Source organism: Nelumbo lutea, chromosome 3 (genome assembly GCF_056320005.1).
Source record: "Nelumbo lutea isolate HS-2025 chromosome 3, American lotus-T2T, whole genome shotgun sequence".
Taxonomy (NCBI): domain Eukaryota; kingdom Viridiplantae; phylum Streptophyta; class Magnoliopsida; order Proteales; family Nelumbonaceae; genus Nelumbo; species Nelumbo lutea.
This window is the reverse complement of record NC_142686.1, coordinates 57,030,287-57,050,183: the sequence shown is the minus strand read 5'-3', so window position 1 is coordinate 57,050,183 and position 19,897 is coordinate 57,030,287. Positions and strand designations below refer to the sequence as shown.

At 40.5% G+C, this 19,897-nt stretch overlaps 1 protein-coding gene and 1 long non-coding RNA gene across 3 annotated transcripts in view; both read left to right on the top strand.

Annotated features, from left to right (window-relative positions):
* AAS (Pyridoxal phosphate (PLP)-dependent transferases superfamily protein) overlaps positions 1-19,897 on the top strand; it is a 69,638-nt gene that overhangs the window by 25,802 nt on the left and 23,939 nt on the right. The window contains exons 11-14 of one of the 2 annotated variants that reach the window (XM_088979279.1): positions 6,442-6,565; positions 7,903-8,040; positions 8,140-8,264; positions 12,734-13,042. In XM_088979279.1, the coding sequence (XP_088835405.1) occupies positions 6,442-6,565; positions 7,903-8,040; positions 8,140-8,264; positions 12,734-12,740 (394 nt within the window). In that variant the 3' untranslated portion in view covers positions 12,741-13,042. Of the gene's footprint in view, positions 1-6,441; positions 6,566-7,902; positions 8,041-8,139; positions 8,265-12,733; positions 13,043-19,897 lie in introns of those variants that run through there. The other variant, XM_088979280.1, reaches the window with a different exon arrangement.
* On the top strand, positions 12,775-13,042 carry LOC148865127 (uncharacterized). The gene is made up of 2 exons (XR_016110197.1): positions 12,775-12,909; positions 12,991-13,042. It is a non-coding gene; the product is annotated as an uncharacterized LOC148865127 (long non-coding RNA).

Here is a 19,897-nt window from a genome sequence, read left to right as displayed (position 1 = left end):
CACTCCGGGACTGATAGGGCTTCTTGCACTGTTCTCGGAATAGGGACATCAGCAACAGTGGTGAGATAGGACCTGTAGGAGGGAGATAGGCGATCATAGGACAAAAACTGGGAGATGCAGTGGGCTGTAGATGTGGTGCAATGCCGTTTTCCTTTACGGAGGGCAATGAGAAGGTCAAGGTCATCCGCAGAGGGTGAGGTAGCAACAATGGAAGGAGTCTCTGTGGGCCCTGGGACTGTAATATCTGGACTTGGAGCCGCATAAGAGATTGTAGCTGGCTGGGACTGCTGATGACCAGGATCAATCTGCCTGCATCGCCTATGATAGACTCTCAACTCCCGATCCCTTTGACCACCCTCGCTACTACAGCCCTCATCATCAACTGGAATAGGTAAGGGAACAACCCCAAAGGTATTAACCCTGTCCTCACTGCACTCCTCCTCCCCATGAAGAAAAAGACCCAAATCTCCACGCTCACTACTCTCCCCCTGAGGAGAGACCCGAGAATAGTAGGGTGTCTCCTCAAAGAAAGTGACATCCATGGATATAAACTTCTTCCCTGAGACAGGATCATAACAACAATAACCCTTTTGAGTTTGTGCATAATCAAGAAAGATGCATTTGGAGGCCTTGGGTTGAAACTTGGAGTGATTGGGACCAAGAAGCTGAACAAAACAGGTACAATCAAATGTCTTGAGGGGAATAGTGAACAACTCCTCATTGGGGTATAGAAGGGAAAAAGGAGGTTTCATATCAAGAACCCGATAAGGAATCCAATTAATAAGATATACCGCCGTAAGGATAGCATCACCTCAGAAGCGAATAGGGACATTGGAGGTAAACATAATACTTCTAGCCACCTCCAAGATGTGCCTATTCTTCCTCTCTGCAACCCCATTCTGCTGAGGTGTATGAGGACACGTGCTCTGGTGGATAACCCCATGATTAAGGAGGTACGATGCCAATGGCTTAGCAAAGTATTCCTTTGCATTATCAGATCTAAGTACTTTTATCCTGGCATCAAATTGTGTTAGGATCATTTGGTGGAAGTTTTGGGTCAGGACAGGCACCTCATCTCGTGATCGCATAAGATAAACCCATGAAAAACGGATGTGGTCATCAACAAATAGCAAAAAATACCTGTACCCCCCCATAGAAGGAATGTGATATGGCCCCCAAACATCAATATGCACAATATCAAAAAATACCTGGGCTGGGAGTAAGTCTCTTTCATCACATTCCATATCTCCTTGGCTGTCTTTGCCCATAAGTAATTTCGGCTGATATGGGGCTGCATTGAATTACAGAGCCATGTCATAACCAAGTAGTTTTCTTGGACCCACTTGGTATATGTAGGGTCTCCCTTGGAAGGCTCTGCTACATCTCCCAAGAGATACCCTACTTTGCCCCTTCCCCCAATAGCCATCATGGCTGATTGGGCTTATTCCAAGTAGTTTGATCCATCAAACTTTTCGGTTGTAATCTGAAAACCTGTCTCAGAACCACCACCATAACTGCTGTTCCCAAAACTGCCTTCTGCCTGATTCTTAAGCTCCATTTCAGTCAAGAACCAGAAGTATCAAAGATTATGGTTACTACAGTCAAAAACAGCACTAGAAGTCCCAACAACAGTCACAAAATCAGTAGAGAACCAATCTGTACTCACGATAGATGTGCATGAAATATATATAAGACTGATCTGAAATCAAGAACCACACACAACAGCAACAGTCCGAACTGTTTTCACCCCTTCAAAAGTGTTTGAAACCCCAAAATAAGACTGAAACACAGATTGAAGTGCAATCTGATATGCTGAAGCCAATTCGAGGTTTTAATCAGTCCTAAGAGCCTTACGGATAAGGTTTGTATTAGGGTTAATATGAAACCCTAAAATTGATCAATGTTGTGGAGAATTCTAGGGTTTGCCGCAGGAATAAGATCACAAGTTTCGGCCTAATACTAGGGTTTGCCGTAGAGATAAGACAAAACCCTAGAGAAACCCTAGAGAATAGAGAGATAAAACCCTAGAGTAGTTCGGCCACCCTTACTGGATAGGTCCAACCTATCTTTTCTGATGTTACTTCTCTCAGAAAGTAAAAAACTTACAGTAGAATGCAGTTCGCTGCCTACCAAGGTTACCCGAACCCTAGCCTTCTCTGATTCTTCCTGATCACCAACTTGCTACAACTGTGATACTTCTCCAAACAGCTGCTAATCCTCTAGAGATCTCCAAGAACCAGTCAACGAACTCTGCTTTCTCAGTCTTCCAGCCTTAGATGGTTCTCATGTGGTCGACTGGACTAGACTCACATGAGAGAACTTGGCTCTGATACCAACTAGAAGTTCAGGACTGTTATCAGTCTTGAACCCTAATGAATCTCAAGATCGAAGATAAGCAGAAAGAAAGAGGAGAGAAGAGAAAGAGGGAGAAGAAGCAGTAAAACACAAGGGTTGAAAGGAGGAGCAGAAGCTTCATATTCTGCCGCCACCACTTTAATTAATATTTATAGGTTATGCTCATTACATGGAAATGACAGATCTGCCCTTAGTCTTTACATAACAAATAGAGTAAAACAAAGACTGAAATAAATAACAACTGAAACAACTAAATGACCAATAGCTAACCCTAGGCAGACTAGAATATCTTCTACCCTACGAGCACAGTGGGACCGTAGCTGTGGGGCCCACTTCAGTGTTCTCGACAAAGACCAATGTTATTCTCCAGCATGTAAAGTCCACCAACCATATGTCATCTACCAATCGTCCTCCCCGAGGCTAGATCCTGGATCACACAGTAAGAAGGGAAAAAGGTCACTAAGCAGTTTAAGGAATTAGTAACACTACTAACAGAGAACAAATTAATGGGAAATTTTGGAACATGTAAAACATCAGAGAGGGTAAGGCCAAGGGGAAGAGAGACGGTTCCTTGACCAGCTATGGAAGCATATGATCCATCAGCTAGTCTCACCTTGTCTCTTCCAGAAAGAAGGTGATAGGTTTGAAAGTAAGAGGACGTACCAATCATGTGTTTTGATGCTCCAGAATCAATGATCCATGGAGAGTCAAGGGTATGAGAAGCAACATGGAAAGCTATGACAGAGTTACCTGATGTAGATGCAAATGAGGTTGAGGGAGGAGCATCCATCTGATGAATTGCTCTACTATAGAGCTCTAAATGGTCACAGAAGGAATTCATAATATCCTCCCTTGGGTCAGATCCAGCGGAATGTGTCTGAGTCACAGTATGAATGGGGGGCTGATTCTCTCGAGTAGCCATGTTGGCCATAGTGTGTTTCTTTGTACCTTGCTGTCCTGACCTTGTCTCTTCCACATGAAATTCCTCCTTATTTGAGGTTGCATAGAGACTGAAAGCCAAGACATAACCATGCTGTTTTCATGATTCCATCCATCATATTCAGCACTCCCAGAATGTGGTTCTTTTATTCTCCCATTAATATAACCTTTCTTCCCCCTTGCAGTGATGTACAGCTTGATCCCTCTTGACAAATCTAAATAATTTAAACCATCAAGATGGACAACAGCCATGGGAAAAGATAGGTCAACACCCCCACTCATTCCATTCAGCGTTGAGGAAACTCCGGATGTAGCAGAATCTTCACTACTCATGATTTCAGATTCAAAAACAACACCCAAAAGAGGAACACAGCCTTAAAAAAAAGGTGTTACAGAAGGTACCAGCTACTTCCAGATCTTCAGTCCACGAAAAAACTGCTGTTGCAGCACATAAACAAGGTCCTTACGACCTACGGTTTCACAGGGATCAAATGACCCCACAAAAAAAAAAAAGAGAGAAGTGCAGCTCACCTCACATCCAATCGGCAGACCTAGAACAGGTCCAGCACAGGCACACGACCAGAAAGGAGAAGAGAGTAAACAAAGGGTACTTCAGTCGATCATCAGGACAGCCGAACAGCAGATGAGAACAAAGTAAGAAAAAGGTTACTTCAGTCGAACATCAGGGCAGCCGAACAGCAGATGAACAGCAGATGATAACTTCTGAAAGTTTCAGTCGAACAGCAGGGCAGCCGAACAGCAGATGAACAGCAGATGATAACTTCTGAAAGTTTCAGTCGAACATCAGGGCATCCGAACAGCAGATGATAACTTCTGAAAGTTTGTCACCCTTGAAACAAAGTCTTTTACATGCTGGAAGAGGAAAAGACAGACAGCTTGACTTCACCCTTCAGACCTGGACATCCTGCTCTGATACCATATTGTACAGGAAGAAGAGAGAAGGGGAGAGAAGAGAAGAGAGACAAGAGGACTGAGAGTCCAAAGAGATACTGCAGGCGGCGCAGTATGTAATATTTATACTAGGGCGACAACAACTAAACATAATGAAAAGGAAAAGTACAATAGTACCCCTGCGGTACTATACATATATAAAATAACATAATATCTGTTAACACAAGACAAATCCAATCTTCACCAAAAAATATAGGTTGAAGGAACAGCCTAGGGTGACACCAGATCGAAAGTTTCAGCCCAAACGGAACAGCCATTTCAGAGAAATAAGGAAAACACCCACCTGAATGGCATTTTTACCCAGAAAAATTGATCTTCTTGTTCTGATCTAAACAGCTCCAAAAAGATGCCAAAGACCAGTGGCAGTGCAGATTGGCAATCTAAAATCCCTATTTTATGCTTTAGTACAGAGGAAAAATAACCAAGATGAATGAAAGAATGATTGGACTTACTCTGATACCATGTGAGTGCAGTTCAAACAAGAGGAAGAGCATAATAAAAGAGTAGAAAGAACGTATACAAGATACTAAAGAAAGATAAAATTACAACTTTAACCTTCACTGTCTCTACATTTGCATCATTTCATGGCTTCTTAGGTCAATGATGCAAATTCTGGCTCAGTAATCAAACCTAAAAGATATAAGAGAAAGAAATGGGGCACCACTCAAAATATTCCTTTCTTTCAATCTTTTCTGTTCTTTCTTAAACCCCTATCCTGCCTCTCTTCTATGGCAGATAATAGATACCTTTTTCAGCCCTAACTTATGTACATATAATTGTGAATGTAAATGGAATATGACCGTCAAGCTTGTCATACTCATATATATGGCTATTTTTGTAGGGAATATATGGCTGATGAGGGTATTATTTTCTTTTTAGTTTCTTTGTGTTTTGGGAGCATGATTGCATTCTACATCTTGTACACTAGATCATTACATGTATTTGTTTGTACATTTTTTTTCATGAGAGGACAGAATGGTCCTTTCATTTTATTAATATAAACACTCTTTTCTGTGTAAGCTGGTAAGGTCATTAATTCCAGGCATACCTGTTCAGATATGGACTTTCTTGGGCCGACTCTGACTATTTTTGTCACATTCTGGTTTTTAAGAACTAAACTGACTACATTAACAATTATACAAGTTTCATGAAGAGGATTTCATTTCCTCTTAAGTAATTTCACTCAAAGCAGAAGCTTTTATTCCATTACAAAGTTTCTCATAAAATTTCTTAATTTAGACTTATCAAATTGAAACTGCAAACCTGAGGAAGTATAATCATTTGCACTCAAATTATGGACCAGTTAATTGGTCATCAACCCAAAACCAAAACTGCAGATAGCCTCAAGTTGATTTTCATTTCCTCTTGGTTCATTTCTGAATGCTTTTATTTTGTATTATTGAAAGCTTATTTCATCCCTTGAACCTAAGATGATTTATTTGGAGACAGTTTGAGAGTCATGCTCAAATATCAATGCAATAAGTAATATATGAGAACTTTGACAGGAATCCCTATTGTTAGTTAGTGGAGTTATTGCAATCACTCTTCTAGTTGTTTATTTAACTTTAATATTTGTTAAAGTCCCTTTTATCTGTAATTAGTGTCTCTAATGGAGTTTGATGGTGATTTGAAGATTTGACAGTTTACTTTGAACGAACGTTGGAGTCTAGGTGTTTCCTATTTTCAAGGAAAAGTAATTATAGACAAGAAAACAAGTATATGCCTCACCAATTAACATTTTGCCTATTAATGTTTTTCCAACTGATGTGGCAGATAATTCCATTGAATTGAAGAATTCTCTCCAAAGTTTAGGCTGTTTCCTGTTTTATTACTTTGTACTTAATGTTAATGGTGGGACCTCAGCAGGGCTTTATTCTAGTTTTGGTGACACCCTAATTCTAGCTCAAGAGAAAGGGAGACTCCTATACTTATCCAAAACGATGGTTACTGTTATTTGTAGATTGTCTCATCAGTAAAAGAAGGGCAGCCCAGTACACGAGACTCCTGTCAATGTGGGGGAAGGACAGATGACACAGCCTTACCTCTGGACGTACAGAGGCTGTTTCCAAAAGAAACAACATTTCTTGTCATTATCTAATTCAAAGCAATCTTGCAGATCATTGAAGTTATGGATGATACTTTGTTGTCATTATCTAATGCAAAGCAATCTTGCAGATCATTGAAGTTATGGATGATGCTACGCCTATATGGTCAGGAAAATCTACAAAATTACCTACGAAACCATATAGAGCTGGCTAAATATTTTGAAGAACTTGTTTCTATAGATCAAAGATTTGAGGTAATTACATTTTCATGTCAAAAGTTGATTTGTTGATTTATAATTTATTTGCAACTCCTTGGGGCATGCCACCTACCAGTATTTCTACTTCCGTTTTGAGTTTATGATTGCATGATTACATCTATATCCTTCTAAGTGGAAGCTCTGTTAATCTTTATATAGGAACATCATAAATGTAACCTCTGATGGCAGCATGACGTCATAAATGTAATTAAATGAGCATAAAATATAAAAAATAAGGATTAGTTTATAAAGAAAATTTATATTATAAAGAAAAAGTGACATAAAAGTGGTATAGGTTGGCTGAAGTCATGGATAAAAGAAAAGAGTAATAAGTTGCAAAAAAAGGCAAAACCTGCAACTCTCATCCCTTATTATAGACCATTACTAGAATACAGCTACATCCTTGATAGATTGTTACTATTTGGGGGATAGGGATCTGAGGGCCATTGGCTTCTGCGACGTCATATCAGAAAGGATAGATCTTTTCCATTCAGAGAGAACATCTTGTTTATATGGATTCCAATATTAGCTAATGAATGCTGGTGTGGTGCCCAAGGTGAGGTCACAATGTCAAAGTCTCAAGCAGTTTGCTATTCTTTAATGGTGGTTTCCCCTAAATAGAAAGAAATCAAATAGCAATGAAGAATAAAGAAAGAAACCAGTGAAAGAAGGAAAAATGACAGATGCAACCCAAAACCACCTAGGGTGGGACATTTATTGATTAAAAAAGCGTGGGACATTAAGTCTCACCACCTTCTCTCCTTCAAACAAATGTTGTAGAGCAAAATCAGGAAGTAAAATGCCTTTTTATAGCAAGAATGCAATTCATTTGTTCTTATCTTTTTCCTTTTCAACAAACTTTTAAACCCATTTCTGTCATTTTTGACTTTGCTTGGACTGTACCACAAAATTTATGACATTTTCTTCCCAGATGACCCTCTTAAAGACTGAATGGGGGAATTTATATGGTATTGCACAATATCAGCAACTCTCTGTAGCATATGGGATGAAAGAAAATGATAAAATCTTTAATAAAAAGAAGGATGGCAATACCCTTATTGAGCTCTTTTTCTTACTGTGTTTTAGTCAGCTTGGTGACTATTGGTCACAGGTCATTGTACTCTTATTCGGTAATTACAATTATTTTATACTTGTGTTATTATTATGTTTAATGACCACTTTTGATGTTGTTACTGATAAAAAAATGAAATTAATGAGATGACAAGAATCTGGAAATTCTCTTTTCCTTGTACAAGCATGTATCTTTAATTGATGAAACAGTGTTTTTTCCAAACCCTTTTCATGGATTTCCTACCATTTGTTACTATGTGCAGATTGTTGTGCCTCGGACATTTTCACTTGTTTGCTTCCGCCTTCTGCCCCTGCAAGGTGATGAAGAGTGCATCAATAAAATGAATCGTGACTTACTGGAGGTGGTAAACTCAACTGGAAAAATCTTCCTATCACATACAGTAAGTTTACTACCACCACAATTTCTGCTTTCACCTGAATCATGTTAGTATGATGTTTATGGGTAAGAGATGACTTCTTGGTTGGCCATGTTTAATCAGATTCTATCTGGGAAGTATATTCTACGCCTCGCAGTGGGAGCTCCATTGACAGAGGGAAGACACATAAGTGCAGCATGGAAAGTGTTGCAAGATGAGGCAACTACGTTGTTAGAGCAGTATATGAAGTGAGTATATCGTTCTTTGTTCTTTTTATTTCTTTTTTTTTCTCGTCATCTAATACTTTTTTACTTGTTGAAATCAATCATCTTTAAGTTATTATCTTGTAACATGAGTGTCTACTCTAGCTATATCGTTTGTTCTGTTAGCTAATATGTCCATATCATACTCTTCATGAAATCTGAAAAATGCAGTATTTCTTTGTCAAAAAAAATGTTTTTCACACTGTGCTGGGGCATAGGGGTGATTATGCCCTTTTATTTCTGTAGTAATAACTACATGACAGAGGATAGACTTCCCTAATCTGTTTGTGTCTTTGTTTTAAAATCCAACTGGAGGTCAACTCAGTTTTTGTCTGGGTGACGGTTCACCAGTTCAACCATCTGGGATGAATGGATCAAACTGTCAAAGGAAACACCTTTAGATCCTTCAGATGGGAATATTAGGTTAAGTTGTATCTTTATGGAAGAAGGAAGAGGAGAGGGGGAGGGGAGAAGGCTTGCTGCAACTACTGACAAATTGACAAGTGTAAACATCTCTCTCTCTCTCTCTCTCTCTCTCTCTCTCCCACACACACAATCTTTTCTCTGACAGTCAAACTCCTTTCCTCTTGGGTATGTCTAATGATGACCATGCCCCAAAATGAGATTCATATATTAGTAATTCAAAAAGATGTGAAAGGATCATTATGTCCCTCTTGTACTAGTTGTTAGTGTCGACTGTATAGGAGTAATTTAGTCTTTCTTTTATGTTTAAAGCTGATGTGTAATGTTTATGTTAAGTGATGTGTCCCATACTTAAGTAGGGACATAACCTGGCCGACTAGAGAGGATGATCAAGCTCTCTAGTTTGAACCAGAATTTTCCCCTTCTTCTCTTTTCTCTTTTCTCTTCTTTTCTTCTTCTTCTTCTCCTATTCTCTCTAGTATCCCTTCCGATATCTCTGTAATACTAATACTAACAGAATTCTAGTGCAGATCAGAACTTTATCATGGTATTAGAGCAACTGTGACAAAATCAGATCTGCCCAGAATTCTCTTTCTATCACCATTCAGCCTAGGGTTTTTTAATTTTTCTTCAATATCTGTTGGAGATAGGGAAAGGGGCTGAAAAGGAGTGATCGCCCTTTACTCTTGGAGGTTTTCATGCCTTCAGTCAGTAGGTTGGTGGGTGTTTGCAGTAGTATGTAGGAACCCCCCCCAGTCGATGGTGAGAAGAGAGCTGTTTCAGGTGGTGCTGTGGACAGTCGAGTGCAGGTTGGCTTTGTGGTGATTAAATAGATGGGTTATATGGGTATTTCAGTGGGGATCGAGTGGTTGGTGAGTTGCTAGTGTTATGGTGTGTATTCAGGTAGTTGTGTGGTAGCTTTGTGGTGTGGAGAGTGAAGAAATCAGTGACGTGAAGAAATCAGTGACGGGTGTTCCTGAAATTGTGACTGTAGGTGGTTTTTACTAGCTTTGTGGTGTGGAGAGTGAAGAAATCAGTGACGGGTGTTTCTGAATTTGTCTGTAGATGGTTTTTACTAGTGTGCAGTGTGGTGAGAAGTGCATTAAAAAAAAGTCAGATATGGGAGACAACAGTGAAAACAAATCTAGTGTGATGGTTCCCACTGACTACCTGAATGTTCAGATGACTTCTATCAAGTTGAATGAGGAGAACTATGTGCCTTCGGCGAAATCCGTAGAGGCCTTTCTTAGAGCTAAGAAGAAGGTGAAGCATGTAAGGGAAGAAAAACCCTCCACTGAGTCTCATGTGTATAGTGATTGGGAACAAGAAGATGCATAGATTATGACCTAGTTATGGAATAGTATGGAGCCCAAGATCAGTGTGAATTTCATGTTCATAGATACAACCAAGGAGATTTGGGACCATGCCAAGAAACTGTATTCGGGACAAGACAATACTACTAGAGTGTATCAGCTTTATCAGGAGTACTTTAATCTGCAATAGGGTAATCAAAGTCTTGAGGAGTACTATGCTAGCATGAGGAACCTTCGTAATGAGTTGAATGTGTACCATCCCCTCACTTCTGATGTTAAAATTCAGCAACAACAGAGAGAACAACTAGATGTGACCAGATTTTTAGTAGGGCCAAAATTTGAATATGAACCAGTGAGAGCACAAGTACTAGGAGGGTCAGCCCTTTTGTCCCTAGAAGAGGTATTTGCCCGTCTTCGGAGGATCTCTATTGGGCCTATAGAGAATTCTAATATATCTAATAGGTTTGCCTTTGTAGTGACGAGAGGGGGAGGCCATGGTGTTAGAGGTGGAGCTCGGGGAGTTCAATCTGGCCATAGTGGTGGCAGTGGACCAGTGTATGGTCATAGTGGTGGTGGTGGTGGACGTATTGAAGGTCAAGATTCAGGGAGAGTTCGTGGTAGAGGACATAGTAATGGTCCAAGGAAGTGTACACACTATGGTATGGAAGGACATACCATCAACTTTTGTTATGATTTGTGTTGAGAATGGCTAGACAGGTGTTTTTGGTTTTTTCTCTCCTTTCTTATACTCTCTCAGTATTTGGGCACCCATATAGGGGCCTTCTTGTAATTATTATTTTCTCAGATTATAATGTATTCTTTTGAGGGTGTGAACAGTGAAATGCGCACACACACCCCCCCCTCTCGATAGCTCTCTTCTTCCCTTCTCTGTTGATCTCTTACCTAGAGGCGAACTGTTGACGTCATCCGGCGGCGGTCTGACGTCAACAGTCCGTATAGGTGCCGGTGGCAGTCTATGAAACCATCATAGTTTGATTTGCCTTGATTTTAGAAAAATTTTGGTATGACTCTTGTCATCATATGAAGCTTCTATTATTTTTGGTGGATTTTTGAAGGAAAAAATTGCAAAAATTCCAAATCTGATGTCAAGCCATGTACAACAAGTTTAATGATATTTTTTTGCTGTAAAACCTAGGCCATTCAGGTCGTTTTTCAATTTGGAATTGACGGGAAGTGGTCCCGTATTTTTTTGAGCACTGTGTGATTTTTGGGAGATTTTTTTCTCTTTCTATTTTGCTGCCAACCTAGTTTTTTCGGGCTTCCTTTGGTTCTTAACTGTGTGGTAACCTGGTTTTTGGGTCTGGAACCTTGGTTAAAGTGTTGGGGGTCTTTTTTGGTTGGTGAAAAGGTGTCTTGTTAGAATATGGAATCTTCTAAGGATTTTTAGATGGTTCCCGGTGTGCTCCCGAGAACTGTAGATATTTCCAGTGGTATGATAAGTACTGTTAAATTGGATGGAACTAAGTTTTTAGAGTGGTCTTAGTCTTCTAAACTTACAATTACTAGGAGGGGTAAACTGGGATTCATCACAGAAAGGGAAGTGAAGCCGAGTCTTGAAGACCCGAAATTTGCAAGGTGGGAACAGGACAACTCCCTTGTTATGTCATGGCTGATTTGCTCAATGCAACCTCATATTGCCTGAAATTACATGTTTCTTCCATCTGCTAAGGATATCTGGAATAGGGTGGTTGCTACTTATTTCCAAGTTAACAATACTACTAGAGTGTATCAACTTCGGAGGGAAGCTTGTAGTATGCGTCAAGAGGAGAGATTTGTTGCTATGTATTTCTTTTCTCTACAGTCTATCTGGGAAGAAATCGATCACTTGAAATCTCTAGTTTGGAAGGACCCTGAAGATGGTGAGTAGTATTGGAAGTACATAGAGGAGAATATAGTCTTTGATTTTTTGGTAGGCTTAAACCCAGAGTTTGATTTCACCAGGAAACACATTCTTAGTGCAGGTGTTGTTTCTCTTGCTACTGCTTACTCTCTTGTACAAGGGGAAGAAAGTTGACGAACCGCCATGATGCAATCCTCTGTGAGTGATCATTCTGCCTTTATGTCATCACGACCCAAGCAAAATACTAGCAAACATCCCATTGCAAAGAAGGTCGAGGATGTTATTTATGAGTACTACAAGAAGCCAAGACACACTAAAGAAAGGTGTTGGAAGCTCAATCCTCATCTAAAGCCAGAGAAGTACAAAACCGGGAAGAGGGCAATGCTCACTTGGCTACAGTTGGTAATGATGCTCAGCCCTTGGATGTGCTTAACTCCTCTGATGTGATGGACAAACTTAGGAATATATTGTTGCAGCTAGAGAAGGGTGGTGCATCCTCCTCATCTAGTTTTGGACTTAGTAATCTATCTAGTTCATATGCCAAGACAAGTGCTGCACTTGCTTGTTCCACCTCCTTTAGCCCATGGATTGTAGACTCTGGGGCCAGCGCCCATATAACTGGTATGCCTTTACATTTTACCTCATATAGGTTAACCCCGGGGGAGGGCAAGATTATTGTTGCTGATGGATCTCAGATCCCAATCTCGGGTCAAGGTGAAGTCAGAATCACTAATAACCTTTCTCTTGATTCTGTTCTACATGTGCCCCAGTTACAAAAAAAATTATTGTCTATTAGTTCTTTAACAAAATCCCACAATTGCTTAGTGACCATTTTTTCCAACCATTGTGTTTTTCAGGACCTGAGCACAGGGAAGATGATTGGAAGTGGGCATGAAATGGATGGAGTCTACCTCCTGGATGGACCTTCAGAGCATGGATTGTCAAGCCAGACTGAGTCTTGTTTCAATGAGAAAATGAGTCTTTTGAAATTATGGCATTGTCGCCTTGGTCATATGTCTGCCAATTCTATCAGGTTTTTGTTTCCAAACTTGTTTGATTTTGTGTCCAAATTGAATTTTGAATGTGAAGTTTGTCATTTATCCAAACAATGTAGAAACACATATTTTGCAAGCAGTAAAAGAAGTAGTGTTGCTTTCCGCTTGATCCATACTGATGCTTGGGGCCCATATGTTGTCCCCTGTATGGGGGGGGGGTACAGGTATTTCATTCTCTTCATTGATGACTATAGTCGGTATACATGGCTTTATTTGATGAAAAGTAGAGATGAAGTTCCTATGATTGTTCAAAACTTCATGAATATGCCAACGAATACTTTGAACATCACTTGCATAGATTTCTTGAAGATAGGGGAACTATTCACCAAAGTTCATGTAGTCATACTCCACAACAAAATGGGGTGGCTGAAAGAAAAAATAGGCATGTGGTTGAAGTTTCTCGAGGCTTATTGTTCCAACTCGTTTCTGGGGTGGTGTTGTTGAGACAACTATATATCTCATTAACAGACTTCCATCAAGGGTCCTTAACCTTCATTCTCCTCATCAACTACTCTTCCCTGATGAACTTCCTTTTAATCTACCCCTTAAGGTCTTTGGTTTTGTTTGTTTTGTTCATGATATGAGTCATTCCCGGTGCAAGTTTGATCCTAAATCAGTTAAGTGTGTATTCCTTGGTTACTCTCCAGTCCAGAAAGGCTATAGATGCTTTGATGCTCTTTTTGGCAAGAGATGTCTCTAAGGATGTTACCTTTTTGGAATCCTCTTCCTTTTTCCAATCACACTGTCCTTCTCTTCAGGGGGAGAATGCAAGTGAAGATCGGACTCCCTTCTACCTTCCTGTTCCTACCTCTATTCCTTCCTCTCTTCCTACCTTTGTTCCTTCTCCTCCTCCTCCTCCTCCTCCTCCTCCTCCTCCTCTCGTGTATCGACCTTGGTCTTGGCAGCAGTTTTTCATCAGGTGCAGTAAGAGGGTGGCTCCTGAAGCAGAATGCCCATCGCAATCTGATTCCCCAGACTCAGGTAATCTTGAATCTCCTGACAATCCTATTTTTTATTCTAACCTTGATCTTCCTATTGCCATTTGAAAAGGGAAGATGACATGTAGAAAGTATCTTATCACTAACTATGTGTCTTATGATACTCCTTCACCTTCTTATTGTGCCTATATTTCTACTATCTCTTCTGTTTCCATCCCTTGCAGTGTTACAGAAGCAATGCAGTGCCCCCGCTGGAAGGAAGCTGTGAACCGAGAAATGGAGGCCCTAATTAAGAATCAAAATCGGGAGGTTGTTTTTTGCCCCAAAGATAAGATTCCTATTGGGTGTAAGTGGGTTTATACTGTTAAGCACAAGGCAGATGGCTCAATTGTAAGATACAAAGCTTGGCTTGTAGCCAAAGGATACACTCAGACTTATGTCATTGATTATCTGGAAACCTTTGCTCCAGTTGCTAAAATGAACTCTATTCGTGTGATCACGTCCGCCCATTACTCATGGCCTTTATATCAAATGGATGTAAATAATGCATTCCTTAATGGGAACTTACAAGAGGAAGTGTATATGGACTTACCACCTGGGGTAAGTTTTCCTAACAGTGATGGAAATGTGTCGCTTGAAGAAATCTTTGTATGGGTTAAAACAATCTCCAAGAGCATGGTTTGACAGGTTCAGGAATGCCATCTTAAAGATTGGTTTTTCTCAATCTCAGGCTAACCACACCTTATTTATTAGAAGAGTTGATGGTAGAGTAACAATGTTGATAGTATATGTTGATGACATTGTTGTGACAGGTGATGATATCACAGGTATCTCTTAGTTAAAGTCATTCCTTGCTTCTGAATTTGAGATTAAGGACCTTGGTGATCTCCGATACTTTCTTAGCATTGAAGTTGCAAGATCCAAGAAGGGGATTTTTTTATCACAAAGGAAATATGTACTTGATTTGCTTTATGAGGTTGGGAAATTAGGGTGTAAGCCTGTAGAAACTCCAATTGATCCCAACCACAAGTTGAACTCTACTGAAGGAGAAGTTCTTCCAAACTAAGGGGTATATAAGAGATTGGTGGGACGCCTTCTGTATCTTTGTTTGACTAGACTTGACATTTCCTATGCTGTTGGAGTGGTTAGCCAATATAATCATGAACCCAGAACATCTCATATGCAGGCAGTTAACAGAATTTTAGCCTACCTGAAAGGATGCCCTGGCAAAGGGATGTTGTATTCCAACCACGGCCATCTAAAGATTGAGGCTTACACAGATGCTGATTGGGCAGGTTCCATCGATGATAGAAGATCTACATCCAGTTATTGTGCCTCAGTTGGAGGCAATGTGATTTCTTGGAGAAGTAAGAAACAATCTGTGGTTGCTCGTTCTAGTGCTGAGGCAGAGTATAGGGCAATGGCTCATTGAGTGTCTGAATTACTCTGGTTGAAGACCTTATTGACTAAGATGGGGATTCAAGCAGATGTTCCAATGAGACTATATTGTGACAATCAAGCAACCATAAATATTGCTCACAATCCTGTCCAACATGATCGTACAAAGCATATTGAGGTGGATAGACACTTTATTAGAGAAAGAATTGCTAACGGAGAGATTTGCCTTCCTTTTGTAAGGTCAGAAGACCAACTAGCTGATTGCCTCACTAAAGGTGTTCACCATCCAAAGTTTGCTAAGAACCTTGCCAAGCTGGGCATGATTGACATATATTCTTGGCTTGAGGGGGAGTGTTGAGAATGGCTAAACAAGGGTGCTTTTGTTTTTTTTTCTCCTTTCTTATACTCTCTCAGTATTTGGGCACCCATATAGGGGCCTTCTTGTAATTATTATTTTCTCAGATTATAATGTATTCTTTTAAGGGTGTGAACAGTGAAACACACACACCTCGATAGCTCTCTTCTTCCATTTCTTCTTCTTCTCTTCTCTTCTCTTCTCTTCTTCCTCTCTCTTGAAACCCTACCTTCTGCAACTATTTGCATGGCCCACCTTCAACTTGGGCAAATCATGGAGTGGCTAGCGATAGTGGTTTCAGACATGAGAGTCAACAAGCTGATCAGATGCCTTTTATATCTATGGATGTTTCCGGGAAGGAGATGATGAGTGTTCCACATGGTGAGTATGAGCAGTTTATTCAGGCCACATCTCAACAGAATATAGCCACTCTTGCACACTCAGGTATGGCTTATCTGGCATCCAAACCCAACCCCTGAATTATTGACTCTGGAGCCTCCGATCACATGATTGGAACTCTAGGTGTGTTTTCCTCCCTTTCTCAGTGCCCCACATCAAACTTTGTTACCCTTGCTAATGGTTCCACATCTTACATTTGTGGTGTTGGTAATGTTGACATAGATCATTTATTTTTATTTTTTTTATCAATAACTGGAATTCATTAGATTAAAAGAATTTAGTTACAACGCTCCAAAGAGAGATAAACAGGCTTAACTCTTCAGGAAGATAACAAAAAAGAAAAAGTTACAGAACAACCCAAAACATTTGATCCCTTCCCACCCCCTGCTTTGCCAAAGCATCAACAAATGCATTTGCTGTTCTCTTGACCCACTGAAACTTGATTTCCACTCCTCTAGTTAGCCACTTAATCTCCCTTCTCTCATTAGCATATTTCCCAAGTCCACTACCTTCTTGTAACCAACTTAAGACCAACTTTTGAGTCCCCTTCAATGACTAACTTTTGTATATTCAGTTCCTTAGACTTCCTTATACCCTCTAGTATTGCATAGACCTCAGCTTTGAGAGAGTCTCCAAACCCAATGGAACCTGAATTCAAAGCGAGCACCTTTCCATCCTCATCTCTGAAAACCCCTCCTACACCTAATGGACCTAGATTTCCTTCACTACTTCCATCAAAGTTTAGCTTTAGAAGTCCACTTCCTGGTGGTGACCACACAAGACAAACTAAAGAGCGAGCAGGAGCAGAATTTGCCACCTCCAATCAGCTATTCAACAACATATCCATAGAAATATCAACAAACAGGTCCAAGGATTTCAGCCAATGTAACACCCTCATTGTTACTACTTCAATAAAGCATTCTTTATTTCTTTCAACTCCAGAGAAAATTCTAGTGTTCCTTTCCTCCCAAAGAGTCCAACAAACAACAGTCCTCACACATCCCCACATTATCCTTCCCCTTTTGTTTGGCCAACCAAAGAATGAGGGGCTATATCCTCAGTTTTGTATGTTTCCAAATTTCCTTTTAATCATATGTTTGTTAGTAAGTTGATCAAGTCTCTTAATTTCTCTATCACTTTTTACCCTTCTTCTTGTGTCTTTCAAGATCTCAAGACGGGGATGAAAATTGGTGGAGGGCATGGAGCTGGTGGGCTATATTATCTTGATGGTGGTGGTAGCTCGTCAACAGCCCTTTAGACATTCCTTTCTCCTCTTCAGTGGCACTGTTGACTTGGTCATCCATCGCTTAAAGTGTTGAAGTCTCTTGTTTCATCATTGAGTCATCTTTCTGTTTTGGATTGTGAGTTGTGTCAGTTGGGGAAACATCATCGTGTTCCCTTTAGTCCTAGGGTTAATAATCATAGGCCAAATCCTTTTTCTTTAGTTCATTTAGATGTTTGGGGTCCAAATAAAATAGTGTCATACAATGGTTACAAATACTTTGTTATTTTTGTTGATGATTATTCAAGGATGATGTGGCTTTACCTAATGAAAGAAAGGAGTGAATTGTTTTCCATTTTCCAAAAATTTTATGCTGAAGTCCGCAACCAATTTGGTGTACACATTAAGATTCTTCGTTTTGATAATGGTCGAGAATACTTTTATACACTGTTTTAGGAGTATTTGGAACATGACATTATCCATCAGACTTCATATATCCACACCCCACAACAAAATGGGGTGGCTGAGAGAAAGAACTATCACCTTTTGGAAATTGTTCGATCCCTTATGCACCATATGAATGTACCCAAACATTTTTGAGTGATGCTGTGCTTACATCTTGCTTCTTGTTTAACTGGTTGCCCACACCCATCCTTGAAGCTCATTCCCCTTTCACCACTTTGTTTCTTACCTTGTCTCTGTTCTTCCTTACTCCTAGGATTTCCGGGTGTGTATGCTTTGTTCATAATCTTGGACCAGGAAAGGACAAATTGGATGCATGATCCACTAAGTGTATCTTCCTTGGCTATTCCCAGACCCAGATAGGGTATAAGTGTTATAACCCTAGTTCTCGACGTTTCTTTGTCTATGTAGATGTTACTTTCTTTGAGTCTACTCTATTTTTCTTGGGGTCAGGTGATGTCCCTTCTTCTTCTGCACCTCCTCTTCTTCCAGTTCCCATTGAGGACCCCATTCCACTTGTTCCAGTTGTGATTAAGTCTTTGCCTCTAGTGCAACTTCCTGTTGAACGACCACTCATCCATCAAGTGTATACGCATTGACAACATGTACCAGCTCCTCCAGCTTCGTCACCGTCGACAGATCCGACAATTGTTCCCACACCAGCCACAACCCAGTTTTTGACCTTGATCTTCCTATTGCCTTGGGGAAAGGTAAACACAATTGCACATTTCACCCCATTTCTAATTATGCTTCTATCTCTCACCTTTCTACTTCCCATCGCTAGTTTATTTCTTTATTGTCTTCTATTTTTGTTCCTACAGATGTCCAGGAAGCCCTTGCCTCTCCAGTGTGGTGCCATGCAATGGAAGAAGAACTCTCTGCCTTAGCTCATAATCATATGTGGGATCTCACCACTCTCCCTCTTAGTAAGCAGGCTGTCAGTTGTAAGTGGGTATACACCGTTAAGCATTTACCTGATGGTAGTGTAGAGTGGTTGAAAGCTAGATTGGTTGCCAAAGGGTATTCCCAAATGTTGGATTGAAGTCTTTGTATGTATGAGTATTCGGCTGATAAGAGTTCTTATTAGCCTATACTTAAGTTTTAGTTGTCTTGTACTGGGCCTATGTTAATGGGCCTAATCCTGTTTAATGTTTTAAGTTGTCTGGATGTCCCATCATTAATCAGGGGCATTCTAGTAACTTCCTGTATCATTGTACTATATCATAATATAAATAATAATACTGTCGACTGAGCAGTTAAGTTCGACATTTGCTGCATTTCAGAGTTTCTCTTCTCTCCTTTACTATTTCGAGTACAGCTCCTAAGATTACATGGTATCAGAGCAAGTTCAAACCTAGGGTTTCAGCAGGCGCTCTCTTCTCTTGCTGTCTTTTCATCTTCTCTCTTTTTTTTTCTGGGTTGCTGCAGTAAAGACCTAGGGGTGTAAGAGAGTAAAGCAAGTTCGAACCTAGGGTTTCTCTTGGTTGTAGGACTCAAGGGAAGTAAGACCCAGAAGTAGATGTCCTACTAGGCTGTTTCCAGTAAGTAGTAGCTATTTGGCTACTAAGAGAGGTCTGTATAGGACAGACCTAGTTGAGGAATGATTTCAGCAGTCCTAGCACTAGCCGAAAGGGGGAGAGCCTCCCCTACACTTGCAGCTTCGGTGCTCCAGCAAGACTTGCGCAGAACAATGGTAAAGACGTAGCCTCTTCTACAGTTGCAGCTTCGGTGCTCCAGCAAGACTCTTACAGAACAGTGGTAAATAGCCCTATTTTCAGGTCGGTTACCAGCCTTACTTTAGCCCTGCACAGCACAGTGGTAAAGACTTACACTACACAGTTGCAGCCTCGAACTTTTACTCGCTACTGTACCCAAATTGCTTCAGCTCAAGTGAAGATTACCCAGGGAGCTGCCAGCTCCAGATTGTCCAGCACTGTGAACCCTAGTTGAGGACTGATGTCAGCAGTCCTAGTATTGGCCAGAAGGAGGGACACTCTCCTTACAGTTGCAGTACTCGAAGATCAAGTGGAGTCTGCATAGCACAATAGTTGAGAACCCTTAGTTTCAGGTCGGTTACCAGCCCAGAACTCCTTGCTTGCTGCTGTAACTGAACTGCTTCAGAACTGTGACAGTCTCGGCAAGTCTGAAACTGTGTCAAGTGCTGTCAGAACCTGCTGTAATCATTTCGGCTA